The 19,260-nt window shown below is 42.3% G+C and overlaps 1 protein-coding gene across 1 annotated transcript in view; it reads left to right on the top strand.

The window, feature by feature from the left end:
- Positions 1 to 19,260, top strand: part of MAP3K4 (mitogen-activated protein kinase kinase kinase 4) — a 125,665-nt gene that overhangs the window by 80,070 nt on the left and 26,335 nt on the right. The window contains 9 exon segments of the mRNA XM_053591437.1: positions 58 to 300; positions 2,823 to 2,969; positions 8,809 to 8,966; positions 12,274 to 12,390; positions 14,068 to 14,167; positions 14,273 to 14,356; positions 15,363 to 15,629; positions 16,877 to 17,026; positions 18,922 to 19,083. Coding sequence (XP_053447412.1) covers positions 58 to 300; positions 2,823 to 2,969; positions 8,809 to 8,966; positions 12,274 to 12,390; positions 14,068 to 14,167; positions 14,273 to 14,356; positions 15,363 to 15,629; positions 16,877 to 17,026; positions 18,922 to 19,083 — 1,428 coding nt within the window.

A 19,260-nucleotide genomic window follows, 5' to 3' on the forward strand; every position in this document is an offset into this window, starting at 1 on the left:
TTGTTCTGTATGCTCTTTTAATCTTTATCTGTTGAATTTTTTTTTTTTTTTTTATAGTTTTCTGAATTTCCAGATCCCATGTGGGGTTCAGATTATGTGCAGTTGTCCAGGACACCTACTTCTTCTGAGCAGAAGTGCAGTGCTGTGTCCTGGGAAGAGCTGAAGGCCATGGACTTACCCTCATTCAAACCTGCCTTCCTCGTCCTCTGTCGAGTCCTTCTGAACGTTATACATGAGTGTCTGAAATTAAGATTGGAACAGAGACCTGCTGGAGAACCATCTCTCTTGAGTATTAAGCAGGTTTGCTTCAAAGACTGTTATAATATTTACCAATTATGTTTTTTTCAGGTTTATCATTTTATTTTTAGGGTTTTTTTCCCTCCTAATTATTGCAAATAGTGGGAAATGAGAGTATGTTAGTGTTTTAATAAGCTGCATTTTGGGGGCAGTGCCTGTGGCTCAGTGAATAGGACGCCGGCCCCATTTACTGAGGGTGGTGGATTCGAACCTGGCCCTGGCCAAACTGCAACAAAAAAAATAGCCGGATCTTGTGGCGGGCACCTGTGGTCCCACCTACTTGGGAGGCTGTGGCAGGAGAATTGCCTAAGCCCAAGAGCTGGAGGTTGCTGTGAGCTGTGAGCTGTGATGCTACAGCACTCTACCAAGGGCGACAAACTGAGACTCTTTCTCTAAAATAAATAAATAAACAAGCTGCACTTTTAAGGATAACTTTAAATGTTCTTCACATGCAGTCCTCAAAGATAAGATTATGGGTCAACTTTTCTATATCTATTTCCTTATTTGAAAAGGATATAAAAATGTGGTGATGTTGTGACCTTCTACATCATTTATATCAGTCTTTGAAGACTGGAATTTGAAATTATTCACTGTACAAAATAAAAAATTTCAAAACTTGTTCTATAAAAAAGAAAGGTTGGTGTGTTTTTTATGGTCTGTGCTGGTGTGTCCCCTAGGAGCTACTCTGCTCTTTGAATGACAGGACTGAACATAGGTGAGCAGTACAGATTGAGGGAAGGCTGGTTAACATAGGTCACACAGCAGCCACACAGGCTTGGCATGTGCTTGCTTGGGGAGAGAACAGAGGGATTGGAGGTTGGTTGGAGAGGCCCCTGCGTCTCATTTCCATCCCCGTGGTGTGCACCCGCCACCCACCGGAGCTCTGGTTCCACATGTGCTCTCCCTCCTCACCATCTTGTTGCTGGTGACAAAAGCTTTGCTTTAACTGGTTGTCTGTATTGCAGTGATTTCTAGGAGCTCCTTTCCTTGCACAACAGGTACTTCAGAAATAAAATATGGAGTTTACTTTTTTGCTGATGAGGCTATCATGAGGACTAAATAGTAATGTATGTTAAAACACTCGGAAAAATAAAAAAGAATGCTTAGACTAACATAACATTGCTGGAGTAAAAGGAGAATAGAAATCTTGATTTAAATCATTCAAAGATTTGTTATAAGCACCTGAATAACATCTTTAATATAGAAATAGTTGGGCGGCGCCTGTGGCTCAAGGAGTAGGGTGCCGGTCCCATATGCCAGAGGTGGTGGGTTCAAACCTAGCCCCGGCCAAAAAAAAAAAAAAATATATATATATATAGAAATAGTTATCTGTATAATTTGAACAGAATACATTTTACTGCATTTAACTATAGGCCAAAGCTCTCCTATCGTGGGTAATTACTTTTTAAACATTTATAGGAGAGGCTTCTATCTATAAAAGTAATCCATGTTTATTTTAGAAAAATTGAAAACCACAGAAAAGGATACAAACAAAAATAAAAATCCCCCCATTACTTTGCCTCTCAGAGATAACCACTGTAAAGCTTGGTATGTTTTCATCCATTTGTTTTTCATGCATATATATATTTTTTACATGTATATAAAAATAAGTCTCTGTATGTATGTGTGATTTTTTTTTTCCTTTCTTTAAATATTTTTCAAAAATAAGAATTTAAGCGGCTACAGTAGTGCTCTGCTATATAGGTGCTCATACTTTAGTTAAGCCCCATAGTTTTAAATAATATTGTGTCAGTATGTTTGTATGTAAGTCTTAGTCTACATCTCTGATTATTTCTCAGGTATCAGACATAATAGTAAGCGAGTCATACATTTTTGGATTCTAGAAAGCTTGTTCCAGTTTACTTTCCCGGTAGCAGCAGTAAAGGTTTGGCCGGTCACAGTGAGTGTGACTGAGGTCTCATTGTACAGTCCCTGTCACCTGCACTCTGAACCAGCTGTGTCGCAGCCTGTCACTAATGGGAAGGGCTTTCCAGGCCGTCTGGTTTCAGCCTTCTGCTCTCTTTGCCACATTACTTACCAGGCCTGTAGATTGTGGATTTTCCCATCTTTTTGATTAGTTTTTCCTTGACTTCCATCTAATTTCACCAGATTAATCTTGGGTTTGTTTGCATGTTTTTGCTGTTGTAAAGAGTTTTTTGGTGGTAGACTACGCCACAAATTGGCATTAGGAAACCGACCCTGCTCTGGTGTGTGTGAGTACATTTGAATCTCTACTGTGATTTTGGTTAAAATTTACTAGTTTCATTAGGAAATTTTTTTCCTCTCATATCTTTTGTCTTATAAATTAGTAGAAAAATTGACCTTATGCCATAGAGTTTATTTTCTATATAGATTTGAAGGAGAATATATTTTAGCAAAGCAGTGACTGCCTATGTGTATTCACGCTGTAATCGTAAATCCTTTCATTTTCACCATTTTCTTTTTCTTGGTGACACAGTCTTTTTGAGGATTTCAGTGGAGAGTTGTGAGACTGACTGATGGAGCTTGGGTCTGCTTCTTTGCAGCTGGTGAGAGAGTGTAAGGAGGTGCTGAAGGGCGGCCTTCTGATGAAGCAGTACTACCTGTTCATGCTGCAGGAGGTGCTGGACGACCTGGAGAAGGCCGACTGCAACATCGATGCCTTCGAGGAAGATCTGCACAAAATGCTGATGGTCAGAACAGTGGGGAGGAGTTCCTGAGCAGCGTGTGCCTGCACGTGTGTGCGCGCGCGCGTGTGTGTGTGTGCACGCACGTGTGTGCTTGTGCATATGTGTGTGTGTGCATGTGCACATGTGTTTGTGTGTGCGCGTGCGTGTGTGTGTGTGTGTGGTGATCTTAAACCCGAGTCTTTCCATATGGTATTAGATTACACTTTTTTTCCCTAAATCTGTATTTTAGAAATTTTTAATGGTATTAAAGTTGGAATTTTTGACAAATGTTAACCTAGTTCATTTATTAATTGTGGGATAGTTTATCTTATAGTAGAATGTCTCAGAAAGAGAATCAAAATCTGATCCTATTTTATTGGGCTATCTGTTATCAGCCATTTTTATAATACCTGGAATGTGCTAGAGACCCTGCATGCCTCTGGGAGTAGTGAAGCATGGCAGGAAACTCAGTCTACAGGGGCTGGATGTGGTGCTGAGTGCTCTGGGCAACGGGAGCTGAGCGTGGGCACATGAATGAGCCCAGATGGCCAAGAGGCGCTTACGGTGAGGAAACTGAGCACAGCCAAGGAACCTGGCCATCCAAGGCCTTGTGAATAGTTGGATTTGGCAGGGCTAGACCTATTTCCACTTCTTCCTGAAAAGAGAGCACCCGTCTTATCTCACGAGTCCTGATTGCCCTCTGCTTTCTGACTGCTCAGAGTTAGTTTTCTTTCCTGTTAGAAATGTCCTTCCTCCTTATCTGCCCATTTAAGACTGACTTTTCAGGTTTTATTTTTCTCTAGAAAGCTTTTTCTGACAATTTTAACATTTAGCCTACATTTATCTGTAACTTCTTTGAACTTTTATAGCTGTTATAATTAGAACTATTTTATTCAACATTTAGACAGAGACTCTGTTCTCAGGTCTTCCTAATTACACTGAAAGCTACATGAGCCAAGAGCTATAGCTTGAAATTTTTTGTTTTTCCTAAAGTCTGGTGGGGTGTTAATGTATAGTGAGTACACCATAGCTCCATTAGGGGACATGCCCAGATGATTACATAATGTGGCAGGCTAATGAGGTCATGTGGAAAGGCACATGCTTGTGGGTACATTGTTTTCAGGGTGCTTTCACCCTTGTTTAACATTCACTGTGCCCTGCCTCAAGATGTCTGCAGCACCTCCAGATACCCACCTCACTTTCTAGGCTGGAAGAAAAGGACAAAGGTACCCTGCTAGCTAAAATCCCAACCTTTTTATGGGAGCAGCAAGATCTCTCATGGAAGCTTCACCCAGTAGATTTTCCCTCCATATTGGTCTCATTAGTGTTATAGAAGCTGGGAATTTGAATATTGAGCTTTCTAGCCTCTAGAGTACAAGTAGAGGAGGAATGATGTGGCTTGGAATGGGACATAGCTTATCTGGCATATTATGAGCTCAATGAGTTTGAAATTATTTTCTAATTGGGAAGAGTACATAAAAGACCAGAGTGTATAAGACGAAATACTATATACTTTTTATGTGTAAAAAGTCATTATCATTGAAAAGTTACAGTAAAAAACAATAGGGAATTTTTTTTCTCTCTCTTTATACAGATGATTATAGAAGTTGTTTTAAAATGTCTATCACTTGGGAGGGGCAGGGTGAGGTGCATCAGGCAGGTGAACTGCGTCCTCCCAGCCAGATTCTGTGCCCTTGGTGTTCTGTGCTACTGTGGAAATGTGAGTTAAGTGAATTACCAGCATTCACAGCTAGTTGATCTTAGAAATGCTTAGAGTTTAGTTTTGGCTTTGCTGTCAGTTGTCTGCATGAGGCATAATCTCTTCAAGTCTCAAGGATGAAAAAAACAGAAATTCTCAATGGTTTTAAAATTATGCTCTGGTATGTACTGGAAGGATCAGAGCAGGGGCATGTTTTGAGAACTGGGGAGCCCAAACAGTATTGATGTTTATTAGGAAGGAAGGAGAGACTGGCTGTTGGGTGGGCAAACATACTGTGTTTATCACAATACCCTTTTCCTGAAACTCACCAAAAACAGCAAAAGAAAAAGTTCCATGTTTAGAAAAGGAGGAAATTGGACGCAGTATCCATTCCCTCTACCCTTCCAAAAAAAAAAAAAAGTTTAGAATTATTTGCCTTGAAATGTAGACTAAAATGAGGGTGGGCACATGCACTAAGTAATTCTCCACCTTAAATGTGGAGAGCCCATCCAGGGATTAATTAGAACTGTACTATATGGGATGTGAGCAGCCTCGAGAGAAGCAGAGCTGTCCCTGCAGGGCCGGAGGAGCATCAGTGGAGACCTTCACTGCACCTCAGCCTGCTTGCTGGGAAAGATGCCTAGTGGGAGCTCGGTCAGAAGTGGGGTGGAGAGCAGTGATTAGCAAGAGAGGATGAAGGAAGTCTGAGGCTTAGGGGGCTTTGCTCTGTGTTACATCCAACTGTACTCAGGTCGAAAGAAATAAGGGAAATGACTTGGATTGTATTCGAGGCATCAGACTAGAGCTGTGAACCAGCTTAGCTCATTTCTCTGGTCCCTGGCCTATAGAAATAACCTGAGAAGATACCTAATAATATGTAATGTAGGACCCCGTGATAGACATACGGAAACCACACTTCAAAGGATTGTACAAGATGACAAGACGTGATGGTTGTGGAAGATACAAGAGAGAGCCCATGTGTGCACATTAGTGTTTCTGTGGATGAATAAAGAGCAAAGGAGCAGAAAAGATTTAGTTCTTCCTTCTACAGGTTGGGTGTCGACTATATGCCAGGCAGATGTCATGCAGGGTACTGAGGAGTGAATAATAAGCATAAACTCCCTCTTGGAATTTAAGAATGGTGAGGAAATGGTACTTGGGTAATTGTGCAAACATGAAATCGCAACTGTGAAAACCGCCACAAAGGCAGGCACAGGTGTGGACTCCAGCTGTCAGTCTGCGTGTGTGCAGTGTTAGGGAAGGCCTCTCTGAGGAAGGGGAACTGGAGTGTACCTGAAGGTTACCTGTGTTAGAACGCAGCTGTGCAAAGCTTAGACAAAAACTGTATTCTGTATATTATAATTATGTAATAACAGATTATCTTAAAAAGCATATAGACTAAAAGGAAGCAGACTAAATTCATGATAATTGTTGCCCCTGGGGACAGAGGAAAGACGTAAAAGTGAAGAGAGAAAGAAATCCGCTTTCTGGCTTATTATTTCTTACTGAAAAAATATCTAAAAGCAAACATGACAAAGTCTTCCCATTTGTTCCATCTGGGTGATATTTGTTACAATATTTTTTAATTTCTTTGCTTTCTAATTAAAAAACGATCGAAAGAAACACTTTTTTGGCAAAAGGCAGCAGATACAAAGTGTGTGTTGGGAAGGAGCGTGGCAGGAACAGGTCCCAAAGGAAGCCGTGTCAGGGGCAGCTCTGGAGAACCAGAGCGGATGTGAGACCAGTCCCAGGCCCCATGTAATGCACCTGCGGCCCTCAGGTTAGATGGTGTCTCACACATTCAGAAGGAAGTGTGAGCGTTCAGGAGAATTTTAGGAGGTGAAATTGGCAGGACTCAGTGATGGATTGGAAATGGGAGAGGTGTTTAGGTGAGTAATAAAGGTGCTGATTCCAGTGAGGGGCTTTTAAATTGGCCTGAGACCATTTGAAAGAGTGAGTGAGTGTGTGTGTGAGAGAGAGAAAGAGAGAGAGAAGGGTGCAAACTCCTGGGTCTCAAACTTAAAACAGATACTGGGATTAAGAGGAACAGGGACTCCTTTGCTGTGAAGAAGGGACAGAGTGGACAGTCTGTAACAGTGTGTAGGTTTGCATTTTTGCTGTCAGGAAGATGGGAGATTTTATATCAAATGGCTTCTATGTTTTTGCAAAGAGAGGTGAGGTCATCTGAGAATGGGTAAGGGTATTTATTGGCCGTTTGAGAAAAATGGATAAGTTTTAAACTAATGGTTATAGAGGGAAGGAAATTGAGTTAAGTAGAGATGTAAATATGATTACCAGAAATGTATGCCATGTGGTTGGTGATTATGATTGCATGGAACAGTGATTCTCCCATTAGGTGACTTTCTGGTGGCCCTAAGTTCTTGAGTATGGGAATGGGGAATGGGATAGTCAGGTTTCAGCTGGCGTTGGGGTCTTGACAGACAGATGAGATGAGAACACAGTGAGGGGCCAGAGGGTGTGGGAACCCGGGGACTGACAGGAGTGCTGTGGAAAGGATCTGACCTGAATCAGGACTAACGTGAACAAAGGAAGGGGGTCAGGAGTTGGAGAGAGATGAGGGATTAGATTAGGAATTACTGGGGGTTTCAGGTAGAGTTGAGAGAAGAGAGTGATGGTGGTTGAACAAGCTGAGCGGAAGGAGCAGAAGAGGCTTTAGCATCAGCGCGTTGCATTGGCAACTTGGGGGTTAGAGCAGTTCTGGCAATGACAAGCCCTGAGATGGAACCTTGTAAGCGGAGGCAGTGGAGGCAGTCAGGGAACTAAGCAGCAGCGGTGGTGGGTCGGCCACATGGTGTAGTGGCGGAGCCTGAGGGCAGGGCAGGCTCTTCGTCAGAAGGTGAGACTGGTAGATGGCAGTGTGGAGTGGGTTGATGGCAGACATCTTAAAGGGCAGGGTCTTTTTGTTTTGCTTTCTTAATAAGAATACGTTGAATAGTGGCTTGAAAAGAGCAGTGGCTTGAAAACAAGAGGGTGCCGGCTGAGTGTGCAGAGGGATATAGAGTTAGCTCCTGAGAGGGCCGTGAATGGGCCCGGAGATGGGGAGCATTCCCTGAAGGGGTGGCTCTGGGCCTGCGGTGGGAGAGACATGTTTCCCTGGGGTAAGTTGAGGGTAGACACGTGAATGACAGGTTCCACGTGGACCCAGGACTGCAGGGTCACACTGCACAGCCTGGAGGGTGGAGGACTAGGCGCATTCACAGGGACACAGAAGAAATTTTTCTTGGAATAAAGGAAAGACTTGAAATTTGCCTGTGGAAAGTTATCATGGGGTCATTCCAAAGTATGAAGTCTTAAGATGGGGCCTGATGAAAAAACTAAAATCCGAGGACAGAGAAAGAATCCTATAAACATCTGAATGTAGAAACCTAAGCATGGGCCCCCTAGGATGTGGGAGCGTGGTGGCGGTGGGTGGTCAGGTTGGCATCAGTTTGTTCACACTAAGTCACACTTGGTGGTGGAAGGAAATGTGTAACTCAAGTGTTTCTGCCCAGTCAAGTTAGCCTTTAAGTGAGTGAGTCCAAAGACAGCGAGGTTTTATAAGACACCCATGTGAACCTGTAGAGAAAAACTGATCCTAACCCACAGATAAATCCAAGTAAGACTTAGGAATGAGAAGACTGTTGTAATAGGACTTGTGGTGGATAAAGGCCTCACTTCACGTTCTGGTCATAGATTATAATTTATATGTTCTAGACCTTGAAAAATTATATCACAAAAACCTGGATCAGGAAACCTGGTGGGAAGAAGTATGTTCATCTCCTATCGTGTAAGATACTGTCTCGAGCTAAACTAAGCATTTAAACAGAGACCCTGACCTCTTAGTAACAGTTTCTAGGGGCTAGTGTTCCGTTTTTTACCCCTTTGTTGTGCTTTTCTATACAATGTGAACTTCTTAGTTATTTTCTTAGGAATTTGAAGAGGTTGTGAGCAGTGTTAAATTGCTGAGGAGTTAAGTTTTGCAGTTTTTCAGAAATCCTCATTTGCTGATAGTGGTGAAGAACCTGGATTCTCTGACTCACATGTTTTAACCCTCTCCATACCGTCTTGCCCTTCTGATCTGTAGCTTTCATTTTAACAGATGAAAAGTTGTGAGTTGCTGAATTCTACTCTGAAATATCTCCCTGTACATTTTTGTATTTTAAGGTGTATTTTGATTACATGAGAAGCTGGATCCAAATGCTTCAGCAGTTACCTCAAGCATCCCATAGTTTAAAAAATCTGTTAGAAGAAGAATGGAATTTCACCAAAGAAATAACTCACTACATACGGGGAGGAGAAGCGCAGGCTGGAAAACTCTTCTGGTAGGAACCCTGTGCCTCTGGCTCCTTGGTCCTCTCTCCCTCCCAGTTTACTCAACATTTCTCTTCCACACACAGCACAGTGGTCCTTACTGGGAAGTTACAGCTATTTACCTGGGGTTTGTGCCCCTCAGAACTTTTGGCAGTTGTGGTCATGACTGGGAGATGCTGTGGGTAGCTAGTGGGTAGAGAGCAGGGGTGCTGCCGAGTACCCCCAACACACAGGACAGCCTCTGGATAACAGCAGAGAGCTATCCACTCAAAATGTCAGTTTTGAACTTGAGAAATTCTGCCTTAAAATAAACCCTCCTGTTTGTTTTTTGTTCATTTTTTAATACAAGCGAGGAGAATCTAAGTCCTGTGTGTATCAGGCTTGGCAGGGACACACAGTACTTATGAAGTATGTGATTTTACCGTTGCTGTTTGGGGGATAATTGGGATGAGGAGAGCGTGCTCTGTCATGGGTCTGTCCGTCCTAGGAAATGAGCGTCTTCTTGGGTGCAGGCCCCTGGCCGTTGAGGGTGCACTTATGTGGTCTCCCCTGGTGGCCACTCCACCTGGGCCTTGCTTTGGTTCTGTGAGCGTTCGTGTCCCCTGCGCTCCGATTCTGCTGTGTCTGCCGCTGCTGGCTTCTTTCTCCCTGTGGTGTCAGCGTTTTGTCTCTGTCATCTAGCTTGGTGGCCCTGTGCTCTCGCCCCGCCCGTGTGTGCATTCTGTAGGACTTCAGCAACTTGCTGTCCATGACTCTACTCATCTTTCTCATGTTCAGTATCTCGAACTCTTGTATCCACTTCTCTGCCAAATCTTTTTACATCCTCTCTTTTATTTTGGGTGAGCAGTGAGCTTGCTCCTGTCTCATCATTCTCCCAGTCCTTAGGCCATGGTCCCTAGGCTGAATATCTTTTTAAAATAGCCTTTTAAAAATTCATTAATTGCCATTTTTAACATTCTTCTCTTTTTTATTAATTTTGCTTTGCCTATAATTGTTTACATTTTCTGTTTCTAGCCTGTCAAGCTTTGTTGAAGAAATTTTAAAAAGGTTATCATTGAGTTTCAGTACAAATTCATTTTAGTAATTGTACTGTATCCTCACTTCCTCCTGTCAGTCTTTGGGTTTGTATCTTTGGCTAGCCCTTTGTGTTCCCTGAGTGCAGTCTCTGGCCTTTGTCTTCCTGGTCCTTGTTCCGAGAAGCCCCAGAGCTTTCTCTGCACCTTGTGGACCGCCCACTCCTAGCTCTGGAGCGCTGTGTCTAACCTGTTGTGTTGGAGCAGCAGCCTCTGCTCTGTCTCCTTCTCTCCCAGGCCTGTCACTGCTGGCGCCAGCCCCGTCTTTCTCACTGCCTTGCACGCTACCTCACACCCTTCTGACTGCTCTTCAGGGTGTACGCAGAGTCTGACTTGCCTACTGCCGGGTCGCCAGTGCTCGTGGTGTCATCCCGGTCACTCTTTACCCAGTCTCCCTGCCTCTGCCTGCAGTCTCCTGTAATTATTCTCACTCTGTAGCCAGAGCAGTCTTGTTAAAGTGAGCGTCATTTTCTCCTGTGAGTACTCTGCTGGCTTCCCATCTTCCTTAGTGAGAAGGAAAGTGGCTGAGCAGTGGCCCGTCAGTCTGGCTTCCCAGTGAGCCTCTGTTCTCTAGACTCTGCCGTGCCTGCTGCACAGCCACACTGCGTTTCTCACAGGCTGGGTGTGTTCCTGCCTCAGGCCCTTTGGACTTCTGGTCCCTCTGTGTGGACTGCTCTTCCCCTGTTTTCCTGACTGATTTCCCCACTTTCTTCAGGCCTTTGCTCAAATATTACCTTCTTGGTATATTTAAAATTGAAATTCATTCCCCCTTTTCTCTCTCCATAGCACTTAACTAATATCTGAAATAAAATATGTTTCTTTTTTTTTTGTTTTATTTATTGTTTTTCTCCATTCATTGGAGAGCTTTTATCTCTTTTGTTCATTACTGCTTAGCATATACTAGGCACGCATTGATTGATTAAATCCATCCTGGATATCTTTGTATATCTTCTTTTTAAAAGTGTGTTTCTAATAAGGTCCCTTTCCCACTCAAGTATTTCTTTGCCTACCAGATACCACACTGATTAGCTCCCTTCCGAAGGCTCTCCCCAGCATGGCTCCAGTTTACTCTCCTGGCCTTAGTCACCTCCCCTTTGTGGCATGAACACCCTCTGCTCCTTTCAGATTGAACAAGCTCTTACCTCCTAGACAAGCCACTTGCTCGCCATATATTTATTCCTTTTAATTATATTTATTATTCATCTTGGTCTTAGCCCTCCCCGTTTTATTCCCAACAGATCCCCAATTCCCACTACCTGTTAAAATTCCGCATTTGCCTACAAGGCCCATTGCAGGGCTTTCTGGCCACGCTGCTGTGCCTTCAACTGGTTGGTCTTTCTCCTGACAGCAGCCTCAGCACTTACCTTCTACCGTCTGTGATGTTGGTTAGATACCTACCTGCTGTCTTTTACTAGACCTAAGGTCTTTTCCTTGAACGTCATAGAGGTGAATGAACTCTTCGTTTTTATTACACTTATTTAGAATTATTTTATACACTTGGGTGTACATTTTTTTTTTTTTTGTAGAGACAGAATCTCACTGTACCGCCCTCGGGTAGAGCGCCGTGGCGTCACACGGCTCACAGCATCCTCTAACTCTTGGGCTTACGCCATTCTCTTGCCTCAGCCTCCCGAGCAGCTGGGACTACAGGCGCCTGCCACAACGCCCAGCTATTTTTTGGCTGCAGTTTGGCCGGGGCTGGGTCCGAACCTGCCATCCTCAGCATATGGGGCCGGCGCCCTACTCACTGAGCCACAGGCGCTGCCCATTTGGGTGTACATTTTAATGCTAATATTTAGAATTGTGTATTTGATGAGAAGGATCAACTACAGGTATAGAATGTTTCTTGTTTACTGACTATGAAAGGCTAATGTGAGGAAAATTCTTTAAAACAGTTGCTTTTAAGAAACTCCCCCCCCCATCCTATTATTTATTTCATTTGGACATTTAAGAGGGAGATAACATTTATGTGATAATCACATAGCTGCTGTGAATATAGTTTAAGATTTTAAGATTTATAATGAAATAGTGTAGCAATAGAACAAAGTTAGATACATGCCATAATCCAGATTTCTACTTTTTCACAGTAATCATGATTTTATATTAGAAAAGAAAATTTTCATTGTTGATTTTTAAACTATTGAAGCAATAGCCGAAGCCCTTCAGTGGCCTCCCTCAGAAATTGGGATACGAATGAGGGCAGTTTCTCTTCTCTGTTTTACTTTTGTTATTTTTGTTCCCTTAGTGACATCGCAGGAATGCTGCTGAAATCTACAGGAAGTTTCCTGGAGTTTGGCTTACAGGAGAGCTGTGCTGAATTTTGGACCAGTGCTGACGATAGTAGTGCTTCAGATGAAATAAGGTTCGAGTTGTACTTTTTTCCTCTTCTATTTCTTATCTCATCTGGTTTATCCTTGGGGTTGAGCCCAGAATGAGCCTTGTTCAAACCTGCATTGGACTGGCAGACTCTGGGCAGCAGACCTGCAGGGATTTATTAATTACTGTCTTGTCTTTGCAGATGGCCTCTTAGTTATGGTTTGATGTGAGATTTTCATAGAATTTATTAAACATAACAAAAATAGTACCTTTAGAGAAAGGGATAAAATTGACTAGATTTTGTTCCTCTACATTTTCTGGGATGTCTTGAATATTATGTTTCTGTCCTTTAAAAACTTTGTAGGTCCAACTTGGCACCTGTGGCTCAAACGGCTAAGGTGCCAGCCACATACACCTGAGCTGGCGGGTTCAAATCCAGCCCGGGCCTGCCAAACAACATTGATGGCTGCAACCAAAAAATAGCCAGGCGTTGTGGCGGGTGCCTGTAGTTCCAGCTACTTGGGAGGCAGAGGCTGGAAAATCGCTTGAGCCTAGGAGTTGGAGGTTGCTGTGAGCTATGATGCCACAGCACTCTACCCAGGGTGACAGCTTGAGGCTCTGTCTCAAAAAAAAACACAACTCTGTATGTCCTTTAATTCATTTTAATGACATTTGGTAAATTTTTATTATCTTGTTCATCTGTTGAATGTTCTCCAATTCTATGTAGACAGCATTTATGCTGAACCACGTAAAGTTGGTATTTTTTTTGTGGTATATACATGAATATTAGTCATATGCATACTTCGTGGCCATATAATCAGTAATATCTTATAATTTAACATTAGTAAATGCTCAGATAGTGACTTCCCCAGAGCATAGTTTAACCTTAGTAAATGCTCAAATAGAACTGACTTCCCCAGAGCTAAAATATTTTCTTTCATCATCCAAGGTTTGTTGAAAAGCGCATTTTTGGTTTGTTTTTATGCGAGGGCTAAAGAAAGAAGTCCCCACATAGATTCTCAACTGGGAAAATAGTGGATAGCTGAGAAATGAAATGAATCAGTTTGTAGGTCTTGCAGTTTTAAAATAAAAACGAAGAATGTAAGAATTAAGATAGTGAACTATAGAATGGCTCTTACTATGCTCTAATTGTCTCCTCGGGATGGGTGAGAAGGGAGGGCTTTTGCACAATGGGTGCTGGAGCCAGAGCTGGCAGTCCTGGCTCCAGAGAGCTGATGGTTCACATCTCTCCCGGGTCAGAGCGAGGTGATGTCCTGCTGCTACCCTGGAAGCAGCTGTGCTGGGAGTATTTACGCCGCGGAGATTGACATATACCACACAAAACAGTATTTGGGGGGTGGAGGGAACCATTTGTTAAATATTTACCAGACCACACTGTATGTATTTCTTTTTAATTAGATGATGAGCTAGAGGTCAAGAGCTTATCCCAAACTTCCAGGAGATTATTATAATGACATTTTTAGAAAATGAAGCTTTCTGTTGTCTGAAGGTTGTCGCGTGTGCTGTATTTATATTTACAGGATACAAGTATTTTCTACAAACTGTCAGGAGCAACCTTCTGAATATTTTGAATACGCGCTTACTAAATGCTTGTTCCCCTATTAAGTCGCAGTCTGTATTTAGTACTGTGTTGTGGAATTTGCTGCTTCTTCATTGTTCCCTGCCCTCATGTGTTCTAACTGGACTTCGTTCCTCTTGGCAGGAGGTCCGTTATAGAGATCAGCCGCGCACTGAAGGAGCTCTTCCACGAAGCTAGAGAAAGAGCCTCAAAAGCACTCGGATTTGCTAAGATGTTGAGAAAGGTGAGTTTACAACCCTGATTGATTATTATCCTTTCTTATTTTTCTTTTATCTTATTTTTTAAGAAGACTAACCCTAAAGAAGTTTCTTTGTAACTGTGATCCTAGGACTTGGAAATAGCAGCAGAATTCATACTTGCAGCCCCAGTTAGAGACCTCCTGGATGTTCTGAAATCAAGACAGTATGTTAAGGTAAGTATCTTAGGTAGAGTAACTAAAATATTTTGCCTCTCTTACTTTATTCTAAAAAAGGGAATCTTTTTCTTAAAGATCCAGATAGTAAATATTTTAAGCTTTAGAGGCCATACATTTATCACAGCTGTTAGATTGTCCCATGATTTCTCAGTAAAATAATTAGAAAAGTGAACCTTTTCATGCATATTAACTTGGTTTAAGAATACAGACAAATAATCAAATATTTACTAATATTGTTTAACTTATTAACGTAGCTATACTTATGTATTTAATTAATGTGTATAAAAAGATAATACTGATTGTAGATAATGGTTTTGTTTGGCACCCTCACGTTTCCCAAGACAATTCATGGTCTTATGGTGAATCTTTGCTGTCAGTGTCTAATTCGTCACTGGAGCTGCTTTCCGAGCAGCCATCTTGACTCCCTTTTCAGCTGCTTGACGTTTAGAACCTTTACCTTCCATGTATGAGGTCATCACTGGAAATTTTGTTGCAAGGCCACAATTTTACTTCACTCATATACCTGGGGTGAGAGGCGTGCAATATCATCACAGTCTCTACTTACTAAAATGATCTTTAAGAAAATTTTTATGATTATCCCCCAGCCCAGCCCAGAGTAATTGGTGAATTTGTGTTAACATTTTTTGCCTTTTTCCTAGTAAGGTGACATGCTATAAACATTGCAAACTAGCATTGATTGAGGCTATTTCAGACTAACTTTCCTCCCCCGAACAGTATTTCCTTTGTTGTTGAAAATAAAATAGTTAAAGGGATTCTCTGTAATAGGAGAGCCCCCCCTTTCTGTCTCTCTGTGCTCCCCCTTCAGGGCACACTGAACTGAGCTGCTTACATTTATTATCCTCACGGCTCTGACGCACGCCTTTCCCACAGCTCCTTCTCCAAACCAGCTTGTCTTTTTCTAGTTTGTTTTTTGTTTTAAACAACACGTTTCTCCATTGTACACTATTCCTTAATTTAAGATTTTGGATTATGTGTTTTCTAGGTACAAGTCCCTGGATTAGAAAACTTACAAATGTTTGTTCCAGACACTCTTGCTGAGGAGAAGAATATCATTTTGCAATTACTTAATGCTGCTGCAGGGAAGGACTGTTCAAAAGAGTCGGATGACGTGTACATTGACGCCTACCTACTCCTCAGCAAGCAGAGTGACCGAGCCCATGGACTGGATGATAGCTGGGCCATGTGGGAGGCACAGCCTGTCAGAATTGTGCCTCAGGTGGAGACTGTTGATACCCTGAGAAGCATGCAGGTATGTCCACCTTTCCGCAGGATTGATTACTTAAAATACTTTCAGGAAAAACGAATTCCTAGCAGCTCACAAATGATTAGTTTAACTGTCTGAATAATTTCAAGTATACACTTAACTTGAAGGTACTTAAAAGGTACTTAAAAAATGTACCTCTGCGTTTTAATAGGTAGTTTTACAGCATATTTTTGTAGTAAAACAACCTATCAAATTGTATCAAGTACATTAAATTATATATTGAACTATTTGAAATGAACCATCTCTTTTATTTTTATGTGTACCTTTTTTTTAGCTCAGTCATGTAATTAGCTCTGTAGAGCTGTGATCCAAAAGAAATTATGTAACCAATTAATTAAAACTGTGAAAAGCCATATCCTGTTACCTGTGTTCAGTTTAGGGGCAGTGATGGCGAATGTACCCACGAATCTTGTGCACACACAGGCCCCCTACTGCTTTCCACCTGAAAAATCTGTGCTAATATTCTGTCTCAATGACGAGTACCATCCATGCACTTGTTTAAACCAGAAATGTGAAGTTAATGTCTATTCAAACTCCCACCCTTCCAGTTAACCATGAGCACTGGCAGGCCAGAGGCATTCACTTATGTCCCCAAAGCATGGCCACAGTGAGGACTTCACCATCCCTTCCCTAACTATTGCCTTTTATCCTCTTTTAGTTTCCCTGCTTTGAGCCTAACCTTCCCTCCCTCTGATTCTGTATTTGCTTGTTTTTGTATTTCTAGAATGATCGTTGTAATAGATACATCAGATCACATCACAGATCCACTCAAAACACTGCAATGACTATCTCTTAAAGAATAGAAGTAATGCAGGCTTGATTTCTTAGTGTTTCATCCAAGTGCCCTCATCTGGTTCCACTTGTATTTTTGACTTGATTTTTTTCTACTCACTGCTCTGACATACCCACACATTTGCACACAGACACATGCTTGCACATGCTCTCTCACTCTCACACACTGCTCCGCCAGTATTGAACTACATGGAGTTCCAGGACATTTCAGAGATGTTGTGTGCACACTGTCCTGTGGGAGTCTGCCCTCCTGTGCTGAAGTTCCAGACGTTAGTGCCCACTGCAGTGTGTTGCCCAGCAGGAGCAGCTTTGTCTGAAAATGACTTTCTGATCAGATGGTTCTGGTAGCCCTGAGGTTGGCTTTGGACTAGGGCTTGGGCTGAAATGGGAAGTCAGTAACTGGGTCTGTTTTTATGCCCCATGTTTGATTTTCTTCCCAGGTGGATAATTTTTTACTGGTTGTCATGCAGTCTGCCCATCTCACCATTCAGAGAAAAGCTTTCCAGCAGTCCATTGAGGGGCTGATGACTTTGTGCCAAGAGCAGACTTCCAGTCAGCCGGTCATCGCCAAAGCCTTGCAACAGCTCAAGGTATGGCACCATCCCCTCTGCCTCAGCAGACTCGTTTCCCTTTGGATTAATGCTGTGAAAGAATCAGGGTGTCACGATGTGTGTGACGCGGGATCATTCAAGGAGCTGGCACTCTCACATTGCTCTACCCATTCTCCCTCTCCCCAGTGCATATTTTTTCATGTCTAAACCAAAAATTCCTAGATCTTTTCTTGAACTATAGAAATTAGATTGGAAAAGTTAGAAAGTCGAGCCCTGGTCACATGGCTAGTTTGTGGCAAACTTGCGCCTGGAGTTCAGGGCTTGGACTAAGGGGCGTTTCTTTCTCCAGTTGCAGTTGCCAGTGTTTACTAGAGGTGCGCGGTGTTAGTCCTGTGTAATCTGAAAGATTTATTATTTTAGCAAATAATTCAGCCAAATTAACTGTATTAGGAAAAACACAGTTGAAGGCAGGCACAGAGACCTTTCAGAACTCATGACAAGTCAGAGCCTTGCCTCCTGCCTCCTCGCTTCCGGTCTCACTGCTTTATTTTTTGTTCGCTGTGTGTATCAGTCTCCAGCTCTCCACACTTTTCCACAGACCGCAATTACTTGTTCTCAGTCACATTAGGTCTTGACTTCTTGAAGAAGCAGTGCTCTCTCAAGTTACAAGTCATTTGATAAACATGTTTTTCTTCTGTTAATCTGATTTGTCTTATTTTTCTATAAATATTTATTAACTAATTTTTTTCTCTTACCTTGCTTACACATTGTAATCTCACCCTAATACCAGGGCAGGGGCCTTTTTCTTTTAGGTTGAGCCAGTAAACTCTGGAGAGTGCAAGATTATGTAAAATATTGATTATTTTTGAGCTTACAGAATTTATATCCTTAATGCCCTGAATTGTTTCCCTGAAGTACAGAGGATGGAGACGTAAGAACTTTTTAACAGCATCTGGGAATTGTACCATAGTGGCATTTCAGTATGGGAGGTTTGAAAAATGCAAATTGGGAAAAAATTGCCAAAAGGAACATTAGGGCATGACTGTCCACGGGTTGAGATGATGAGTGTGCGCACTGAGTGCCCCACAGGACATGTGCAGTGGAAAACAGTGAGAGAGAGAGACTGGTAAAATAAAGTGGGCAGCAGTCAGGTTGTTGAGAGACATTGGATTTTATCTTCTAAGCTCAGGGAGTTGAAGAATATTTTGTAACAATAGGTGGGGTATTGCTTGATAGAGACCTGCGTGCACACGTGTGATTAAAGGCAAGTGGAAAGAGCGACCACCTTGGAGCCACTGTGGTGTCATTGAGAGAGGCAGTGAAAGCTGGAGGCAGAGCTGCTCAGCCTCGGCTGGACGTTTGGGCCAGTAATTCCTTGTTGTGGGGTCTGCCCTGTGCATTGTATGATGTTCAGCAGTATTGCTAGCCTCCACCCCTCAGATGCCAGTAAGTTCCCCTCTTTCTCACAAGCTTTGACAGTCAAAAATACATCTGGACAGTGTCTCCAGCCCCTGTTGAGAACCCCTGGGGAGTAGGGCATAGGAAGGACAGTATGATGGGCCTTGTGGGGGCCATTTAAAAGCAGGGGCTTTTTCACGCTGTGGTACTGAAACCATACTGACACTTGAGCCACCATCCAGGGATGAAAAGCAATGGATAGTTAATATAGAAATAAGTATCTCTTCTAAGATCATATTAAAATTAGACATTATCGTTTTAAATTGTTTTTCTCTTGTATTTCATAAGATATTAAAGAATGCCTAATATAAATAATACAGTTTTCCTCTATATTCAGCCATTCTTTTTGATAACTATATGTGGCTGAAATGTATTGCCTGGTTAATGTCTGTGATGAATGAAATTATCCTTTAAAATGCAGTAAGTATTGTGTGATTTGCTCCATTTTGGATTAACCATGGCTTGGTGTTCTCTAGAATGATGCCCTGGAGCTGTGCAACAGAATAAGCAATGCCATTGACCGAGTGGACCACATGTTTACGTCAGAATTTGATGCCGAAGTTGATGAATCTGAATCTGTCACACTGCAACAGTACTATCGAGAAGCCATGATTCAGGGGTACAATTTTGGGTTTGAGGTAAGTTCAGAATAAGAGGACATATGCAGTACAGTTTAGTAATTGCATAGTGACCTACCTGCAGGAAGTATTATGAATGTCTCACAGCAAATCTGATACCATTTGTAATCACAACTTAGTCAAGAATGTTATCTTGCCCTGACCGCTGCTGAATATCAGAATGTTAGTTTACTTGGA

The sequence above is a fragment of the Nycticebus coucang genome, chromosome 5 (genome assembly GCF_027406575.1).
Source record: "Nycticebus coucang isolate mNycCou1 chromosome 5, mNycCou1.pri, whole genome shotgun sequence".
Classification (NCBI taxonomy): domain Eukaryota; kingdom Metazoa; phylum Chordata; class Mammalia; order Primates; family Lorisidae; genus Nycticebus; species Nycticebus coucang.